The 18,080-nt window shown below is 39.8% G+C and overlaps 1 protein-coding gene across 4 annotated transcripts in view; it reads right to left on the bottom strand.

Moving 5' to 3' along the window:
- LOC128741524 (short-chain dehydrogenase/reductase family 16C member 6) overlaps positions 1-12,168 on the bottom strand; it is a 50,476-nt gene extending 38,308 nt beyond the window's left edge. The window contains exons 1-2 of one of the 4 annotated variants that reach the window (XM_053837403.1): positions 12,088-12,168; positions 2,279-3,032 (exon numbers count right to left, since the gene is read on the bottom strand). In XM_053837403.1, coding sequence (XP_053693378.1) covers positions 2,279-2,413 — 135 coding nt within the window. In that variant the 5' untranslated portion in view covers positions 2,414-3,032; positions 12,088-12,168. Of the gene's footprint in view, positions 1-2,278; positions 3,033-3,430; positions 3,468-12,017 lie in introns of those variants that run through there. The other 3 variants (XM_053837401.1, XM_053837400.1, XM_053837402.1) reach the window with 3 other exon arrangements.
- Positions 12,169-18,080: the final 5,912 nt, after the last annotated feature.

The following is an 18,080-nucleotide window of genomic DNA, read 5'->3' on the forward strand; positions in this document are numbered from 1 at the left end:
GACTTTTGCGGTTTATGAAGTTCTGCCCCGGAGGCACCCAAAACCTAGCTTTCGAATAGGACTTTAAACTGTTTCAAGTTTAATCGAAAATGCTGTTCAGTGGCGGGATTTATTGGAATGGACGAAGAAACAAATGCCGGTGAGGTCGTTTCATAACTTCACTCGTTTATCTATTTGATTTTCCTGCATTCATATATTTTATTATTTCTAAATTTTATTCTTTTACTAAGTAATTAAAATGATGCCAGGTAGACGGAATTTTTCAATTTTCAGAGAGCGAAAAAGGGCGCTATAACCTTGGCCTATTGCAGCCAGACTATGGTTAATGCCATAAGTTCATCCCCGAGGGTCCGGAGTATCACTTAACCTTTATTAGCAAAGATACTCCCAACGACCACAATTTGTAATCTGTAAATTAATCAATATCTTCAAGGGAAGCGTTTGGTACGAGAGGTCCACGCTTTCTTCCTTCCCCTTGATTTCAATGAGTTGAATGGAATTAAGTATCATTTTTAATTCCACTTAATTCTTTGGAATTCTCTCTGCGGTACATGCTGCGCAGTTGGCCTGGCCGTTGACAAGAAAAATGACCGATTTAAGCAATCGGCATTTTCCAGGATGCCTTCAAGTATTGGCTGCGTTAGTGTGAGATAAGATAAGATAAGAACCTCTAACCTTGGACCTGCGTCAAGAATTGTTCGGAAAACTCATTTTTGAACGGATTTCGTCACATCAATGCATTTTTTGCAGTAAACTAAATGCACTCTCTGCGACATGGGGTTGTTGTGCTTTCAAATTAGCATTAGGGAAAGCTTTGAAGATCCGTATATGTATGTAATTATAAGGCACGAACATTAGTCACTCTTTATTGGTATTTATGCTGGGTGTCAATTCAGAACCTTTGCTAGGATATATGAGATCTGTTAGATGAGATCCGGCCTTTGATCCTTGAAAACTTCCATACCTGGAGCGTTAGATAGCTAATATCCGATGAATTAGTCTTCTTGAGAAGCCTGTTGTCTTCATTGGATGTATTTCGAGAAGAACTCTCTTGAAATGGACTCTTTTTTTGGAAAGGGAGGAAGTGTCAGACGCGAAGAACAATTACTTGGATAAACTGGAAAATTTCGATAAAGACCAAAAATATATTGGGCTGTGCAATGGCAGGTGGGGCACCCACACTTTTTCGTTTGGTAACCGAATGTTTTATTAACTAAACTACTGTCGCCCGTTATATTAAGTAGTCGAATGCCTAATTTTGTTTTATCCTACCAATTCTATCATTCCCTGTATACGCAACACACGCTCCTCTTGCGACGATAAAATTTTTGTATGACTGCTCTTTGTTTCTACCGCCGAGAAGATAGACTGTTATCTACTCGATCAGTGCGATAGAAACAGGCGGTGCGTTACCGATAGTCGTTCCGGCAAGTCTTCGTGTGAAAAACCACACGGGATACGCAGTCATGGGTAAACTTTTTTTTATAAAGGAGGAAGTGTCTGATTTTCATGTAATAAACAATTTCAAGTAAATATTATAAAATAAAATCTGCTAAATATTTGTTGATCCATAGTTTGTGTTACGAAATATGTTAAAGTGAATATTTCTGTGTGCAAAGTGAATATATCGTGAATTTTATGGTAGTAAAACTCGGTGAAGAAGTCTCCACTTTCCTCATATTCGAAATTCTACTGAGACTCTCGATTGTAACTGCTATAATACAAAGTTAATTTCTGTATATCGCGGTGGGATAATAAATGCAAACTTTAATGAACCTATTTGATGACTGAATTAATGTACCTATTCTATTTGTGCTGTCCTTTAGACTAAAACTGGAATGAAATTAGATAAACTTTTCTTTCACTATCTGCTATACGAAAATGTGATAAACATGTTATTCACTAGCAAATGCAGGTTGCTAAAATCGGGGCGCTAAATAAAACAAGTCTGTAACTCAAACGACTCTGCATACGATCTCGCATTTAGCAACTACAGAAATATTGTTTTCGGTTTATCAAATTCACGAATCCATGACTATAGCTTTAATGAAACAGACATTTTCGTGTTTGGTATCTATAAAACAAAACAGAAACAAAGCTTTTTTTGTGTACGAGCTTCTTCTCAATCAACTCGGAGTGGTACGAAATAATAATTAGTAGTAATCAACATCAATTAGACAGTAACTACCCAAACCGGGCACGAATGCAAAACAAATGAGAAGCCACTGAGGATAATTTTTATTTTTCGCTCTAATGAAACGGATCCACACACACTCACCTGCAAAATGTAGCCTAGTGAGGTCAGCAGAAAGATCACTACGTCCAGCACCGTGTGCTTGATCGACGACTTCTTCCGGGACGGATTGATCTCGGATTTGTCGAATGAAAATGGTTTTCCGTTGGAGGCCAACATTTTGATTGCAGGCAGGCAAGCAGGCAAAAACTCCGGCGATCCGATCGGCTTTCGAACACCACAAACACGGTACTTGAAATTATGACAGGTAACGATTGCTGTAGCTCTTCTAACTCTGCCTAAGTACACATACACCGCAGCACAGCACTACACACCGACCACGGTTGCTTCATCAGAGGTTACGTATGGGCAACTTTTCTCGATTGCACTCTTTTCTTGTTTCGCGTGGTTAGGAAAAACAAGTTTTCCTACAACTAACGGCGTATGGATTTTCTGCAATAGCAGCGGCAGCAAAAACACTTAGACCTCGAGGCAATCAGCAATTCCAAGCCCAAGTGAGTGGCCTATGGCTTCTTGAAGTTTTGCCCACTGCGCTACACTGCAAAATCGGCCTGTGAAATCTGCTGCACCATCTATGGACGTTTAGTATTTATGTTACACTAACATTTATTTCCACATTTCACTTTTTCCTTGCTTACTTGAAGTGCTGTGCTATATTACCTTCACTGTTAGCCCAGAGCACTTATTTATTAGTATTCGGTGTCGAAATCACTATCAATTTTAGCCTTCACACTTTCACAGTTTTGTCCTTCGTAAATGCAAGCCCGGCTACTTCCTACTGGATAGAAGAAAATTATCAGCACCGTGTTTCACCTGTGGTGTATAGTTAATGAAAACACGATAATCCAGCAAAAACACGCGAGCCCACGTGCTTCATCGTCCGCGGTCGAGATTCGAATGAAGCCCAACGGAGCCAAGCGCGCTCAGTCGATTGGCGGAATTCGCAACGAACAGCAACGGACGAAGAAGCGCACGCGCGGAAGACGCACAGCAGCAGCAAGAAGTGAATCTCGCGCGGCATTAGGTACTTCGCGAAGTCAGCCAGTCCCGCCAGTGCAGTGAGATTAAGTATGCATTATTGTCTGAAGTTGCATTCAACGCAACAGACTAATCACAGTGGCCCCCTAACCTTTTGCGCACTCTATGGATCGACCCGTTAAACAATAGAGAACTAACCCTGTTTTTAGATGCAATAAATCACCGCCGGGATTATAGCCAATAATCTATCTGGCAAACGACTAACGATCACAACGGACGACCCTTCCCGACCTGCCTTATCGTGCGCCGAGAGAGATTTCTTGGCCGTGATGATCTCGCGCGGTTGTAATTTTCTCTAGCAATTAGCCCTTTTGCCGGTTTGTTGGTGGTGGTGGTGATGCTGATGGTGGTATTGGTGGTATTGTAGTTAGTCAATCGTTCTGCTGTGGCTCAGAATAGAATGCTGAAACGTTTCAGGTTTCACTTAAGGTCAAATATTAAATTGTGGCGGTATTGCGTGCTAAGTAGTCTCTAATAATTGTTCATTCAATGAACATTAACAATTCGAAAACTGTTGTGGAAACGACATTACCCAAATTAATAATTTCAAATGAAGTTTATCAAACTACATTATGTGATAAAAGTTCCCAAACTTTACTTTTCAGGAAAATATCATGGGTCTTGAATGTTTTATGGCGAAATTATTCCCATTATCTCACTGTTCCTGCTGTCTCACTGTTGACTACTCTCCTCTATCTACTTATTGTATCCGCACGAACCGTGGTTTTCTTCGTTTAAGTTGTTTTTTTTAATTTACTTGATCTGAAAACCTAAAAATCTTGAATGGCAGTGTTTTCAGTGAGAAAGGAAAGATATAAATTGAAGCATATAAATAAGAGGGTGTAACAATAAATCAGAGCAAAACTCCAAATCTAATCTTTAGGAACAAACAAAAACATTTGAAAAACATTCTCTTGTGATTACTGAAAATTTATGATTACCAATGATTACTTAAGATTATCATTGATTACTATATTGAGTACCGTTGGTTGTGTATTTAAGACGTAAACGATTACAAAAGTAATCTCTGATTACTACGGACTTATACACTAAAAATCCCTTGCTCATACGCGATTCGTTGTTGCTGTTGATGGTTTTTCCACAGTGCTGTTGTAGAGTTTTCAAACTGGGGGAAAACAAACCACTAACACAACCAGAAATTGGCAAACTTTATCAGCAAAGCGCACGCTTCCTTTCGCTGCTATAAGCTTTCGTATGCTTAAGCCACAAACAAACAGACATAATACTCGTTTTTCATTCTTCGCACCGATTAAACCGTCATTTCAAATTTGGGCTTAGTTGGGAATGTCTCCGTTTTGATCAAAGTGGCGCTTTTACACGAAAGAAGGAGATGTCCCCCATAAAAAATACTTGCTAGTTCGAGGGATACTCCTGTTGCTCTTTGATATTTGGGAATGTCGTTCATAGATGGCACTAGTGTTCAGGCAAAATGTGTGATACGATAATTTTTGTTGATTTTTCTTCCAAGTGTTATGTCTGTTTGTCTGTGCTTAAGCGTTCTCTCAAGTTAAGCGTCAAGTATCATTGTTACATAAAATTATATGTTAATATAGAAATATATAGCATGCAGTTGTATATGCAGATCTTGCTAACTAACTTTACAGACAAAAAAAGAGTTAACGGAGAGCGCTTACGTAAAAACATCACATCAATGACGCTTAACTTAAGCGTTCTCAGCTGCTAAGAAAGTGAAACGTTCACGGTGTTCTTGACCCGAGGGTATTCCAACTCTAGTTTTCGCCCGTTGTGCACTTGCATTAGATGGATCCGTTGTGCCAGATATTCAACAAATCATTTCCAACGATCTGGAAGCAGCCATTCATGTTCCCTGTTTATAAAAGTGGCGACCGTCGGAAAGTTTGAAACTATCGTGGTATCACTACAGAGAATGGATGTCTGCATTCAGGAATAAATTTTTCGGATATTCTTGGATAAAATTTCAAATTTAAATCATCTAATATGCTAGCGTCACACCCACTATAGTTTCCCAACTAAGTGATTCTTTTGATTTGCACACTGACAACCTTTGGCTCTTCTGGCGCTAGTATATATGAACTATAAGCGTTATGCTAGCGCCAGAAGCTAGCTGTTGTGAGTTTAGAAAAGAATTTTATGCGCCTTTAGCCGCATCATCACTATATGATCCAGAATTATAACCAGCGTCAATTGGATCTGGTTTTCGTTAGTGACGGCATATCGTGTTCTGTTTCCGCTGCTGTCGACCCACTGGTGTCATTGGATAACCACCATCCAGCTCTAAATTTTTGCGTTGAAAGTTCTGCACATCTAGGGTTTGAAGACACTCACGATCCCGCATTACTCAACTACAAGAAAATCGACTTTTCCGCATTGTCACAAAGCCTAGCAACGTTTGATTGGTCTTCTGTTGTTGAATGCACTGACGTTGATGAATCAGTCTGTCGATTTGGCTTGATTCTAAACAACCTGTTAGTCGCCTGTACGCCCCGCTACAAACCGCTGCCAAAACCGCCATGGTCAAATGCCAAACTAAGAAATTTGAAAACCAAACGTGCTTCAGCGCTTCGACGGTATTCGCGGTCACGGTGTCCTTACTTGAAGGCGCAATTCTCTACTGCATGCAACGCTTTCCGTACGTACAATCGCCAAAGATATGCTGTCTATGTCAGGAGAACACAGGAGCAATTGCGGCGCAATCCAAAAGTATTCTGGTCGTTTGTTAAATCAAAATATAAGGAGGATGGCTTGCCTTCGACCGTTTCACTCGGTACTACAACTGCCTCAACTAATGCTGCAAAGTGTCAATTGTTTGCGCAGCGTTTTTCCTCAGTTTTCGGAGTTGCTTATCCTGACAATCCTTCTAAGAGCTTTCTCGACACCATTCCATCTGATCTGGTGGATATCGACTGTTTCGCTGTATCTGAGGATATGTTGCTTAGAGCAGCACGCAGGCTTAAACCATCGTATACGCCAGGACCTGATGGGATACCTGCTATTGTTTTAAAACGTTGCATTCGACTACTACTAACGCCACTTCTGAAGATCTTCAAGTTGTCAATGGATCAGGCAAAGTTTCCAGCGGAATGGAAAAAGTCGGTCATGTTCCCGGTTTTTAAAAAAGGCGATAAACGAACTGTTAGTAACTATAGGGGCATCACATCACTGGGTGCAGGCTCCAAGCTAATGGAAATTGTCGTGAGTGAAGTAATTCTTTTCTCCTGTAAGAATTATATTTCTCCTGACCAGCATGGTTTCGTACCAGGACGATCAGTGGATACAAATTTGCTAGATTTTACTACATTTTGTATCAACACAATTGGCTCAGGTTACCAAGTCGATGCCGTTTACACAGATCTTAAGGCAGCATTCGATCGGATTGATCATGATATTGCTCTGAAGAAGTTTGCTAAACTTGGGTTTTCTCAACGCCTTTGTCGCTGGTTGGAGTCATACTTGAAAAATAGGAAGCTACAAGTTAAAATCGGATCATCGCTGTCTGATTTTTTCGTTAATGAAACTGGAGTTCCCCAAGGTAGCAACCTTGGCCCGTTGTTATTTGCACTGTTTTTTAATGATGTGACAGCTCTACTTAACGATAAATGTAAACTGGTATATGCTGACGACCTAAAAATATACGTCGCTGTGAAAAGCTTGGGCGACTGCTACGTTCTACAGTCTTTGTTGAAAACCTTTACCAATTGGTGCCAAGAAAATAGAATGACGCTCAGCATTAATAAATGTCTCGTAATTTCATTCCACCGTAAACAAAGCCGTGAAGTTTTCAAATTTGACTATCGTATTAATGATCAGATACTTGAACGTGTGGACTGTATCAAAGATCTTGGAGTTTTAATTGACACAAGGTTAACTTTTCGGAACCATCTCTCAGCAATCATCGATAAAGCAAATAGACAACTGGGATTCATGTTCAAAATTGCCAAGGAGTTCGACGACCCACACTGTCTTCGCTCATTATACTGTGCACATGTCCGATCTCACCTGGAAAATTCTGCAGTTGTTTGGTCACCTTATCGTGCAAACTGGATCAATCGGATAGAGGCTATCCAACGCAAGTTTGTTTGGTACGCCCTTAGGCATTTACGGTGGAATAACCCACAGAATCTTCCACCATATGAAGCTCGCTGTCAGTTGCTGGGATTGACAACCCTCGAAAAGAGAAGGAAGGTGTACAAGGCTGTTATGGCAGCTAAAATTCTCACGTCAGAAGTAGATAGTCCCGCATTACTAGAACAATTACAGGCAAGGGTATTGCCCAGAAACCTTCGTCAACGTAGCGGATTTCTGCATATGCCCATCAATCGTTCAGATTTCACGAAGAATTCTCCTATTCAATCGATGTGTGCAACCTTCAATGAGTTCTTCCACCTGTTCGAGTTCAACGAGTCGTCATCGGTGTTCAAACAAAAGCTGCTTAAGTTACTTAACTCATCTATTAGTTAGTAATATGTTCATTTTTGTTTATTGTGAATTGACCATTACGTTTTATTTTGTAAATTTGTATGTGCGATTAATTATTTTTGACTACTATTGTGAGCTTTTATAATTCGAAATGCTAGTTAAACGATACTGGGTTTTGTGCCTATTCGAGAATGACTCCACAATCGTTTTTTCTGATCAACTCGAACGGGCTTTCCTAGTCATTTACATTCATGTAGACTATTAGTCGGATGAATTACATTATAAATAAATAAATAAATAAATAAATAAATAAATATAGTTTCCTAGCTAATTTGACATAAGTTTTATCCAAGTGGGGATCTTTCGCTTGGATGTCTGTTTTCTGTGGTATCACTAGTCTTTCTGCTACGTCCAAGCTATTTGAAATAGTAGTGAACAATTTTCTTCTTACTAGAACAAAATGCCATGTTTCCACCACCCTATTGGCAGGCAACCACGTTTTGGGTGCAATGTGCAAACATGATAGCGTGAGCAGAAATGAGATAGCACTTCGTCGCTTCGTTTCACTCGACTGCCTCGACAGTGTTTTGGGCCCGCTGTCAATCTTTGAGCCCGGGACATTCAGTCGCTGTCACTTACTGCAGCTCGATATACAGATGTCAATAGGGTGGTTTCCACCGACCAACATAGATTTATACCTGGTCGATCCGTAAGCACAAACCTATTAGAGTTCACATCTTCTTGCATATCTCACATGGAACAAGAGGCGCAAATTGAAGTGATCTACAAGGACTTAAAGGCTGCGTTCGATCGTATTGAGCAGAAAATACTGCTGTAGAAAATTTGGCGACTTGATGCATCTCAGAATTTTACGAAATGGCTCAGTTCCTACCTATGTGGTAGAGTCCTATGCATGCAGCTCTTGCTCGACTCTTGCTTCTCTTCCCAGTTTGCCAACTTGTCCGGTGTACCACAAGGTAGCAACATGGGACCGCTTCTGTTTTTGCTGCTTGTAAACGATATTGCTTTACTGCTTAAAGTTGGATGCAAGCTAATAGGCCGTATGAATAAAACAGTTTACTTTGCTTTTCCCGTTTAAATCATATACGAGCATTTGCTCTAACTCTTTTATTCACACGGCCTAATGTATGCTGACGATTTGAAATTGTATTCAGTAGTTCGTTCTATAGACGATTGTATCCGGCTTCAAAGGCTCTTGGTTGTGTTTGGTGGCTGGTGCAAGAAAAATTGGCTTGTTATCAGCAGCTTAAAATGTCAAGTGATGACTTTCCACCGCATCGCCAGTTCGGTTGTTTTCAACTACCAAATAAATGAGCATGTACTCAGTACCCCTCTTTTTTTCAATATATTTTGTTTTGTTTATGCTTGCACAGTATTGCTTAAAATGGCGTCGAAAGAAGAAGCATTTCAAGAGCGCGTTGAATACTTCTACAAGCTGCCACAGAAATCTCGGCAAAAAGTATACGGTACAACATTTAAAAAGCGAATATGTTGCGGCTTCGATTGTTTACCATATCCTAAGACTCCCAGCAACTATTCGCAAGCAAGGTAGTTGAAGACCAGCCGAAATTATGGACGCAGAAGGACATCGTTCTCTTTCTCATGCTCTCAACAACAAACCCTCTGGTTTGGCTATCAATTAAGATGTGCACCAGATGTTTGAAGAAAATTTTGATCCCGTTTCTACACAAACGTCATGCAGATGGACAATACGTGCTTTGGTCGGATAGAGCATCATTACGCCATAACGCCAAAAAACACAATCGTTCCTGAATACCCATTGGATCCCATTTGTACCCAAAAAGTCTGCGTCCAACCGAAGATTTCTTCGGAATTTTGAGTTCTTTGGTATACAAAAATAACTGGAGAGCCCCGAATTGCAAACAGTTGATTGGTAGAATCAAAAGATGCATTGGCAAAGTTGACATGACGGCCTTTCAACGTTCCTGTTCCAACATTAAATGGAAGCTTCGCCGAACAGCCGATTACGGTCCGTTTTCAAATGTACATTGATTTTTTTTTCAACATTGGACAATGTATCTTTAATTTCGGTCATGCTGTCATGCGTCGTCATGCTGTAAAATCATTTTTCATGCCTCTGATCACAGTGTGGGCATTTTTCACACATTGCTCGAGTCCATCGGTTCAATAGAATTCGATACCACTGATGGCACTGATTTTCAAAAAGGAATATCGACTGGAGTGTAAAAACTATCGAGGAATTACATTGCTGAATTCTGTCTACAAGGTGCTTTCCTGTATCCTGTTCCTAAGACTGAGACCGTTAGAGGAGTCCTTCGTCGGCGAGTACCAAGCTGGTTTTCGTGAGGGACGCTCCACGACGGATTAAAATAGCGGGTGAGACCTCAGCTGCTTTCGTGACGTTGGATGGACTGAAGCAAGGGGATGCACTCTCTAACCTGCTATTCAACATTGCCTTTGACGGTGCATTACAAAGAGCAAACGTGGAAAGGAATGGAACTATCATCACGAAATCTCACATGCTTCTTGGTTTTGCGGATGACGTAGATATCATCGGAATCAACCGTAGAGCAGTGGAAGAGACCTTCAGGCCCTTTAAAAGGGAAGCGGCGAGATTGGGATTGGGACCATTAACACCGCCAAAACGAAGTACATGATTGCTGGTAGGGAACGTGGGAGCCCAAGTGGTGTTGGTGCCGAGGTGGAGTTAGATGGGGATCAATATGAGGTAGTGGAGGAATTTATATACCTTGGTACACTCGTGACATGTGACAACGATGTAAGCCGCAGAGTGAAACGACGAGTTGCAGCCGCGAATCGGGCTGCTAAATTCGTAAATTCGCACAAAGCTGGCGCTCTACAGAACACTAATCCTCCCGGTGGCCCTTTACGGACACGAATTATGGACGCTAAAAGAAGCTGATCGGCGAGTGCTTGGGGTTTTTGAGCGTAAAATTCTGGGATCTATACTTGGTGGCAAAATGGAAAATGGAGTGTGGCGCAGACGCATGAATAACGAGCTCTACCAAGTATGCAAATATACTGATATAGTGAAGGTAGTGCAATGTGGCAGGCTGCGGTGGGCTGGACACGTGGCCAGAATGCCCGAAGAAAGAGTAGCCAAAACTATTTTCAGCAGAGAACCAAGAAGAGGCCGTAAACTCCGAGGCAGACCCCGCACCCGGTGGGTGGGTGCTGTCGAAGACGATGCACGTTCAGCTAGTGTTCATGGGGATTGGAGAACGGCAGCCCAGGACCGACGGTACTGGAGGACCATAATTCGTTCGGCGCAGGATCGGACCGTTGCCACTAAAGTAAAGTAAGTAAGTACCACTGACGGCCTCGTTTGGTTCTTATAATGAATATCACCAACCTGGTATGCCCTACACACCGCAGCACCAATACGCAGCAAAATCTTTACAGACCAAGCAATTCCTAAGATTCTGTTTTTTGGGTTATTATAATGAATTCACTTTTTATCACCCGTCATGATGCGATGATGAAAACTTTTCATTTGTGCTGCTGAAGCAGTTGTTCACAGACGACACTAAACATTCCTTGGCATTCCCAACCGCTTAGAAATGGCTTGACGGGTAACTTTTACTGCTAAAACAAGTTTTTTTTTTGTATTTTGCACAGCTGCTCATCGAGAAATGTTTTCAAATCCGTGTCTTTGGAAGTGTTTTTGGAAGAACAGTTGTCAACACCGAAATCATCGTAAATGAAGCGACGGAACCAACCACGGTACGTAGTTTCTCTCAGAGCAGCATTTTTTTCAAATTAAAGAAGAAAAGAAGAGAAGAAATTAGTAAATTTCACACAATCAAAAATATATGACGCCAAAATAAAATCGCTAATGTGCCAAGGCGGGTTGTTTATCATGTGTCTAAGCTTGGCTCATGATGTTTTTCGGTAAATAGTAGGAACTAAATTGGGCATCTAATATCATCTTGTGATTTAGACCATGGTTTTTGTTTTCAAGTATGTTTGAAGCAAACTGTATCACAATAATCGGAATAGGAATCGGCAGCTACAATTGTATGTCTCGCTCACGAGTCCAACGTTGATAGAAATTTTTTGAACTGAATAAAAATTTGCTAAGTGAAGCAGAACTCAGATTTGCAAAGTATCTACACTATTTATTCAGAACCAAGTTGGATAAATATTATCGTAAAAACGTCCATAACTAACTATAAACTCAACGGTTTCGCTGATCCTACTCCATCGTATTCCACCCCACCTCACGAGAAGCCAAAATCTTCTATTTCACCTTATCACTTAAGCGATTGGCAGCTAAGCTCACCTAGGCAAGAATCTGGAAAGCTTGCGGCAGCGGTGGCAAAACCAGTGAAGATGCGGTTTGAGAAACCAACTTGTGTTGCGCTACCCGACGATGACGACGAACCTCCTCGCGATGCTCGATTACTCCTCGACTAGATCGATCGACACTCGCGACCACAACAGCGGGCAACACCTATTCCGACCCACAGCTGTACCGAAACTGACGACGGTGTAATTGCTCCGAGTACACCGAGAGTGAACAATTGCGATACTCGATTTTTTTTTGCTTTCCCTGTATGTCGCTGCTGGCGGCTTAGTACTAGTTCTGCAACAGCATGCTTGCATCGTCGATCGTCGTTGCAAGTTTCCTATGTAACAAAGCGCGCCTCGAACCGAAATGGGCTTCGATCTTGGGCCGGTTGGTCGGTTGGCTGGCTGGTGGGTACGCGATGTGGTTGCTGCGGCGGTGGTACATAGACATATAATGCGAGACAGAGGTTTATGCACTTCACCACCATGCGCCGCACCGGTATGCCAGTAATTATTTGAATAAATTTTTCGCTCGAGCCGTTTCAATGGGACAGTATACATGATTTTCAAATCAAATTAATAAGCATGTTCGATTCTAATGTTACTTTAATGCGTTCAATAAGGTACTTTATCGCTCCGTGGATAATTATTTGCAAAACAATTTACCTAATAATGCGTGTCCTGTATAGAAATATATGCCAAACGGTGATGGCAGCTCATTTCTGAATCTTTTATTTGTGGCTGTGATATGTGCTACGTTCAAACATGCAGAAAACTGGATGCCCAATCTTATTCATTTACTGTAACACAGGCTCATACGTCTGATTATGAAGATATTGTGTGATGTTACTAAATATGATATATTTTCATAGATTTAAAATTTGAATACCATGCACCTTCCAGCATTGGACAAAAGATAGGAGTCACAACGACAACTTGTTAAGCGTAGCTACCTATTAACCCCCCCCCCCCCTTTCCTTTCCACTCGTTCCCCTCCTTTCCCAAAAAAAAATTTCATTGCTTTCCCCTACCGTCTCCATCAATTGTAAAAAACCATCGTTTCAAAAAAATTAACTTATAGTTGTAGTTTTAGGCAACTATTGAACCACACGACTTTATTGTCAATTGTTATATTTTTTAAACTAATATTTTCGGTAGACTAATGTATTTTCAGAGAGCGAAATAAGGTGCTATAACCTTGGTCAATCGCAGCCTGGCTTCTGGTCTAAATGCCATTAGTTCATCCCCAAGGGTCCGGAGTATCACTTAACCTTTATTAGCAAAGATACTCCCTACGACTGTGAATAAATCATTATCTATGTGGAAAGCGTTTGGTACGGGAAATCCACGCTTTCTTCCTACGCCTTGATTTCAAAGATTTTGATGGAATTAGGTATTATTCCTAGTTCCACTTGATTCCTTGGAATTCTCTCTGCGGTACATGCTGCGCAGTTGGCTTGGCCGTTGACAAGAAAAATGATTGATTCAAGTAATCGTCATTTTCCAGGATGCCTTCAAGAATTGGCTGCGTTAGTGTGAGATTAGATTAGATTAGACTAGAATATTAATCCCTTTAACGCATCGGAACTAAGGCCAATCGAAAAATACTGGGCTATTACGAAGCTGGCACTACGGAAGCATCCCAAGGAAGTCAAATCTATGAAAAACATGAAGAAAAAGTGGGTTTCCGTACAGAAGAAGCTGCATTCAGATGTTGTACGGAACCTTATGAGTGGAGTTAAGCGTAAGGTGCAAGCATACGGTTATGATATGGAAGTTGTACGAAATAGATTTGCGCAAAGCTTACTAACTTAGTAATATTTTATTGTCTGAAAATTTGAAAAGGATCTGTCAGCTAGGACTCTCAATTTCCAAGGGAGCACTCAATAGAAGAGCTACCAGTTCAACGTCGAAGCGCTGCAGGAGGTGTGCTGGAAGGGCTCAACGTACGTTCAGAGATGGACATACAGAGATGGACATGTCTGGGTGAAATCACGTATAGCAGGTGAAACACATGTATTTGCCTCAGTGTATTTTCCTCCAGACCATGCTCATAAATCGTCTTACGAAGCATTTTTCCAAATTGCCGAACAAATTTTATCACAACTGCCTCCTGAGGTTAAAGTTCACATCTATGGAGACTTCAATCAACGCCATGCAGACTTCATTCCGGACTCTGAAAATGAATGTATCTTACTTCCAATCGTTGGGGAAAATGAAACCTTGCAGTTCATTTTTGACAAAACTGCTAATTTGGGTCTGAACCAAATTAATAAAATTAAAAACCAACAAAATTGCTATCTAGACTTTTTGCTCACAAACATTTACGAAGACTTCTGTGTGACTGAATCATTAAACCCACTTTGGAAAAATGAGGCATTTCCAGGCACAGCAATTGAATATTCTTTATTTATACACCAATACCAAAGACCCAACGATTGCGAATATGAAGAAGTTTTTGAATACGAAAAAGCTAACTATGAAAGTATTAGAGGTAGGATAAACTGTGTTAATTGGCAACATATTCTCAAGAATGAAGAAAATGTCGACACTTCTGTAGGCATATTTTATAAACTTTTGTTAGAAATAATGATACAGAACATACCGTTAAAGAAAAGAAGACGTCACAAAAATTCAAAAAGCCCAGTCTGGTATAACAGCCAAATTAAGAAAGGTTTTGTGCCTGTGGGAAAAGAGGCTGTTGCTTCATTCCCAGGGGTTTTCCTTTTCCTATTAATAAAAGTAAAAGTAAAAGTAAAAGTAAAAAGAATCTAAAAAATCGCAAACAAAAAGCCCATAAAATTTATAAAAAACACGCCAATAGTGAAAATTTAGCAATATACTTGGACATATGCAACCAGCTTAATTTAGCAATCAGCAATGCATTTGAAGAGTACAACTCAAAAATTGAACTTGAAATAAAGTCCAGTTCTAAAAACTTCTTTAATAACTCGGAAAAGATTTGTAATCTCTTTGCAAAAATTTTTCAAGAAATCTATACAACATTTTCTGAAGAAGATCGCGACCGCGACTATTTTGCATTTTATCCGGAATTTTCAGTGGATATAGGTGTCAACCAACTTCATGCCCAGGACATTTTGCAGGCCTTAAAAAATTTAGATGCCTCAAAAGGCCCTGGACCCGACGGAATCCCTCCAGTCTTCATAAAAAATCTTGCAATGGAGTTTACAGCTCCTTTGTTTTGGTTTTTTAACTTATCACTGGAAACCGGAATCTTTCCAAAAATGTGGAAAAGCTCTTTTCTAGTACCTATCTTTAAATCAGGTCGGAAATCTGACGTACGTAATTATCGTGGCATTGCCATAATCTCTTGCATTCCAAAACTTTTCGAATTAATGAAAAATTATGCCTGCAAATTAAAAACAGAATTACAGAAATGCAACACGGTTTCTTCAAAGGACGCTCGACTACGACAAATTTAATGGAATTGATTAACTATTCATTGAATGCAATGGATTATGTAAACCATGTAGAAGCACTTTATATGGACTTTAGCAAAGCATTTGATCGCATTGACATACCAATGCTGCTTTTCAAATTGCAAAAAAATTGGAATTCAACCAGGGCTCCTGAAATAACTTGAATCGTATTTATCTAATCACCAACAAATAATTAAATTTAACGGAAAGAACTCGAATCCAATTCAAGTCAATTCTGGGGTCCCTCAAGGCTCTCATTTGGGCCTCTTCTTTTCATTTTGTATGTAAACGACATTTCTTTCATTCTCAAGAAACTTAAAGTGCTAATATATGCCGATGACATGAAACTCTTTTTGGAAGTAAAAAATGAAGAAGACATCAATGTATTCCAGAATGACATACACATATTCTACACATGGTGTAATAAAAAGCCTATTAGAACTTAATGTAAAAAAGTGCAATCTAATAACATTTACCAGAAAAAGAAATGCACCAGAAGTCTCAATCAGATTAAGAAATCAAACAGTAGAAAAATGTGAATAAGTTAGGGATTTAGGAATTATCTCCAAGCTAAATTTTATCGACCATTATAACGACCATTAATACACAAGTCAAATAACATGCTAGGTTTCATCAAACGTTTTAGCTACAATTTTTTGGATCCATACACAATCAAAACATTATACATTGCCTATGTGAGGTCAATACTGGAATACTGCAGCATTGTACGGTCACCTTTTTCCATCACGCACGAAGAGAGAATAGAATCAGTACAAAACAATTTCTCTTATATGCCCTTCGTAAATTAGGTTGGACAACATTTCCTCTTCCATCATACGAAGCACGCTGCATGCTTATAAATATACAATCATATATTTGTATAGGCCATATGGCCTCTGAGAGACATGAAATGATCGCCAATCGCTATTTTGTCGAATGCTAATGTTTTTTGATATGCGACACGACATGCTTTACTGATGCTAAAATGTCCCGTTACGGGAACCGGTTCCGGATTTATAGTGTCCCCCCGGATCCGGATGGCGCGCACCATGGCTCCTAACTGCGGCAAAGTAACTGATATGTCCACAGTCGATGATATGTTTACAAAAATCAACACATTTCAATTTAAGATATTTGGCAACTTTATCTAAAAAATCCATATCTCGGTCCCCCAAGGAACTCCGGGACCATATGACATATGGCCATTATCTATAGATATTATGAAAATAGAAAATATTTTCGGCAAAATTCCCAAATTTGGTGAAAAAATATTGAAAGATAAAAAAGTTACGGCCATTTTAGTGAATTTTGCGGTGCTAAAAATGATGTAGACCTTAGAGGGGATAACAGGGTAACACTCTGACCAAACAGTTTTTTTTTTGCTGCTGTTATGAAGAATACTAAAGTTCAACACCAAAATCATTTTTTATGCGAAGCCATATTGCCATATTCTAGTATTTTGTTTTAGCTTGCAACTAAAATGCAACTAAAATGATTTTGGAAGCAACTAAAATGATTTTGCTAGAAATTGAGATTGACTAACTGCATATTTTCATTTGGTTAAAACAACCAGTTTTCGAAAATTGCAAAATTGCAGTGGTGCGTTGATTTTATCCACCTATCATATCAATATGCACGGTGAAATTAAATGCGCCTGCGCTGCAAACCAAAGGAATTGCTTAAAATTTATTAAATATTCTATGGGATATTTTATTTTGGTCGCAATAAACCAAATCGATCAAAATAATCTGACAGTAAAACTTTAACTCACGGATATATTTTCAAGTTGATAAAGCTGGCGAACTTATTTAGCTTTCGCCAGAGCGAAAAGCGAAAAGCTTTATTAAATTATGGCGATGGCTGTCAAGCAGCGAAAGCTTCTGGTTTTATTACTGCTTTCAGCAGAGCATGATACGACTACTTGAGCTTATAACCTGATTCTTAGAGACGTTATGAAAAGATTCTGAGAAGTGGGCCACTTGGGCCGAAAGCAGTTTTATAGCGGCCAACAGAAAGTTCTGGTGGAGCTCATAATTTTATTACTGGTTTTATGAAATTGGTCATGAAAACCACTATACGCACGTAATAAAACTTGGAATTGTTACTTGGGCAACAAATTGGAGAAATTTGTTCATCAGGCTGTGTCTTAGGACGACAAGCCAAGTAAGTAAATAAAGTAGGGGAGTGTCGTCGTGGTTGGGCCACGTTTTGGAATTCGCCCATAACTTTCGTTTCAAAAGGAATTTTGGAAACCTAAATACATCGTTGCAAAGGTCTAAGAAAAAGGTATATTTCCGGAAAGTATTGAACTGATTGCTTGAAAAATAAAAAAGCTAGAGGCATTTACGTGAAGGCCAAAAATGTTGTCATATCCGGGGCATGTTGTACAGGTTGGGCCACCGCAGAAAATGTACGACATACGTATTGAAATTTTATATAGAGACATGAAAAGAATGAATTTCGTGAACAACGACTCAGATAGGTACAAATACCCTATTTTTAATTGCATTTTTGCGAAATTTTGGCGATTTTGGAAATGGCCTTTTCCAAAGTGTACAACTACAATGAAAAAACACCAAAAATCTAGGTTTTTATCGTGTTAATTATGCTTTATT

The sequence above is a fragment of the Sabethes cyaneus genome, chromosome 3 (assembly GCF_943734655.1).
Source record: "Sabethes cyaneus chromosome 3, idSabCyanKW18_F2, whole genome shotgun sequence".
In the NCBI taxonomy this organism is placed as follows: Eukaryota; Metazoa; Arthropoda; class Insecta; order Diptera; family Culicidae; genus Sabethes; species Sabethes cyaneus.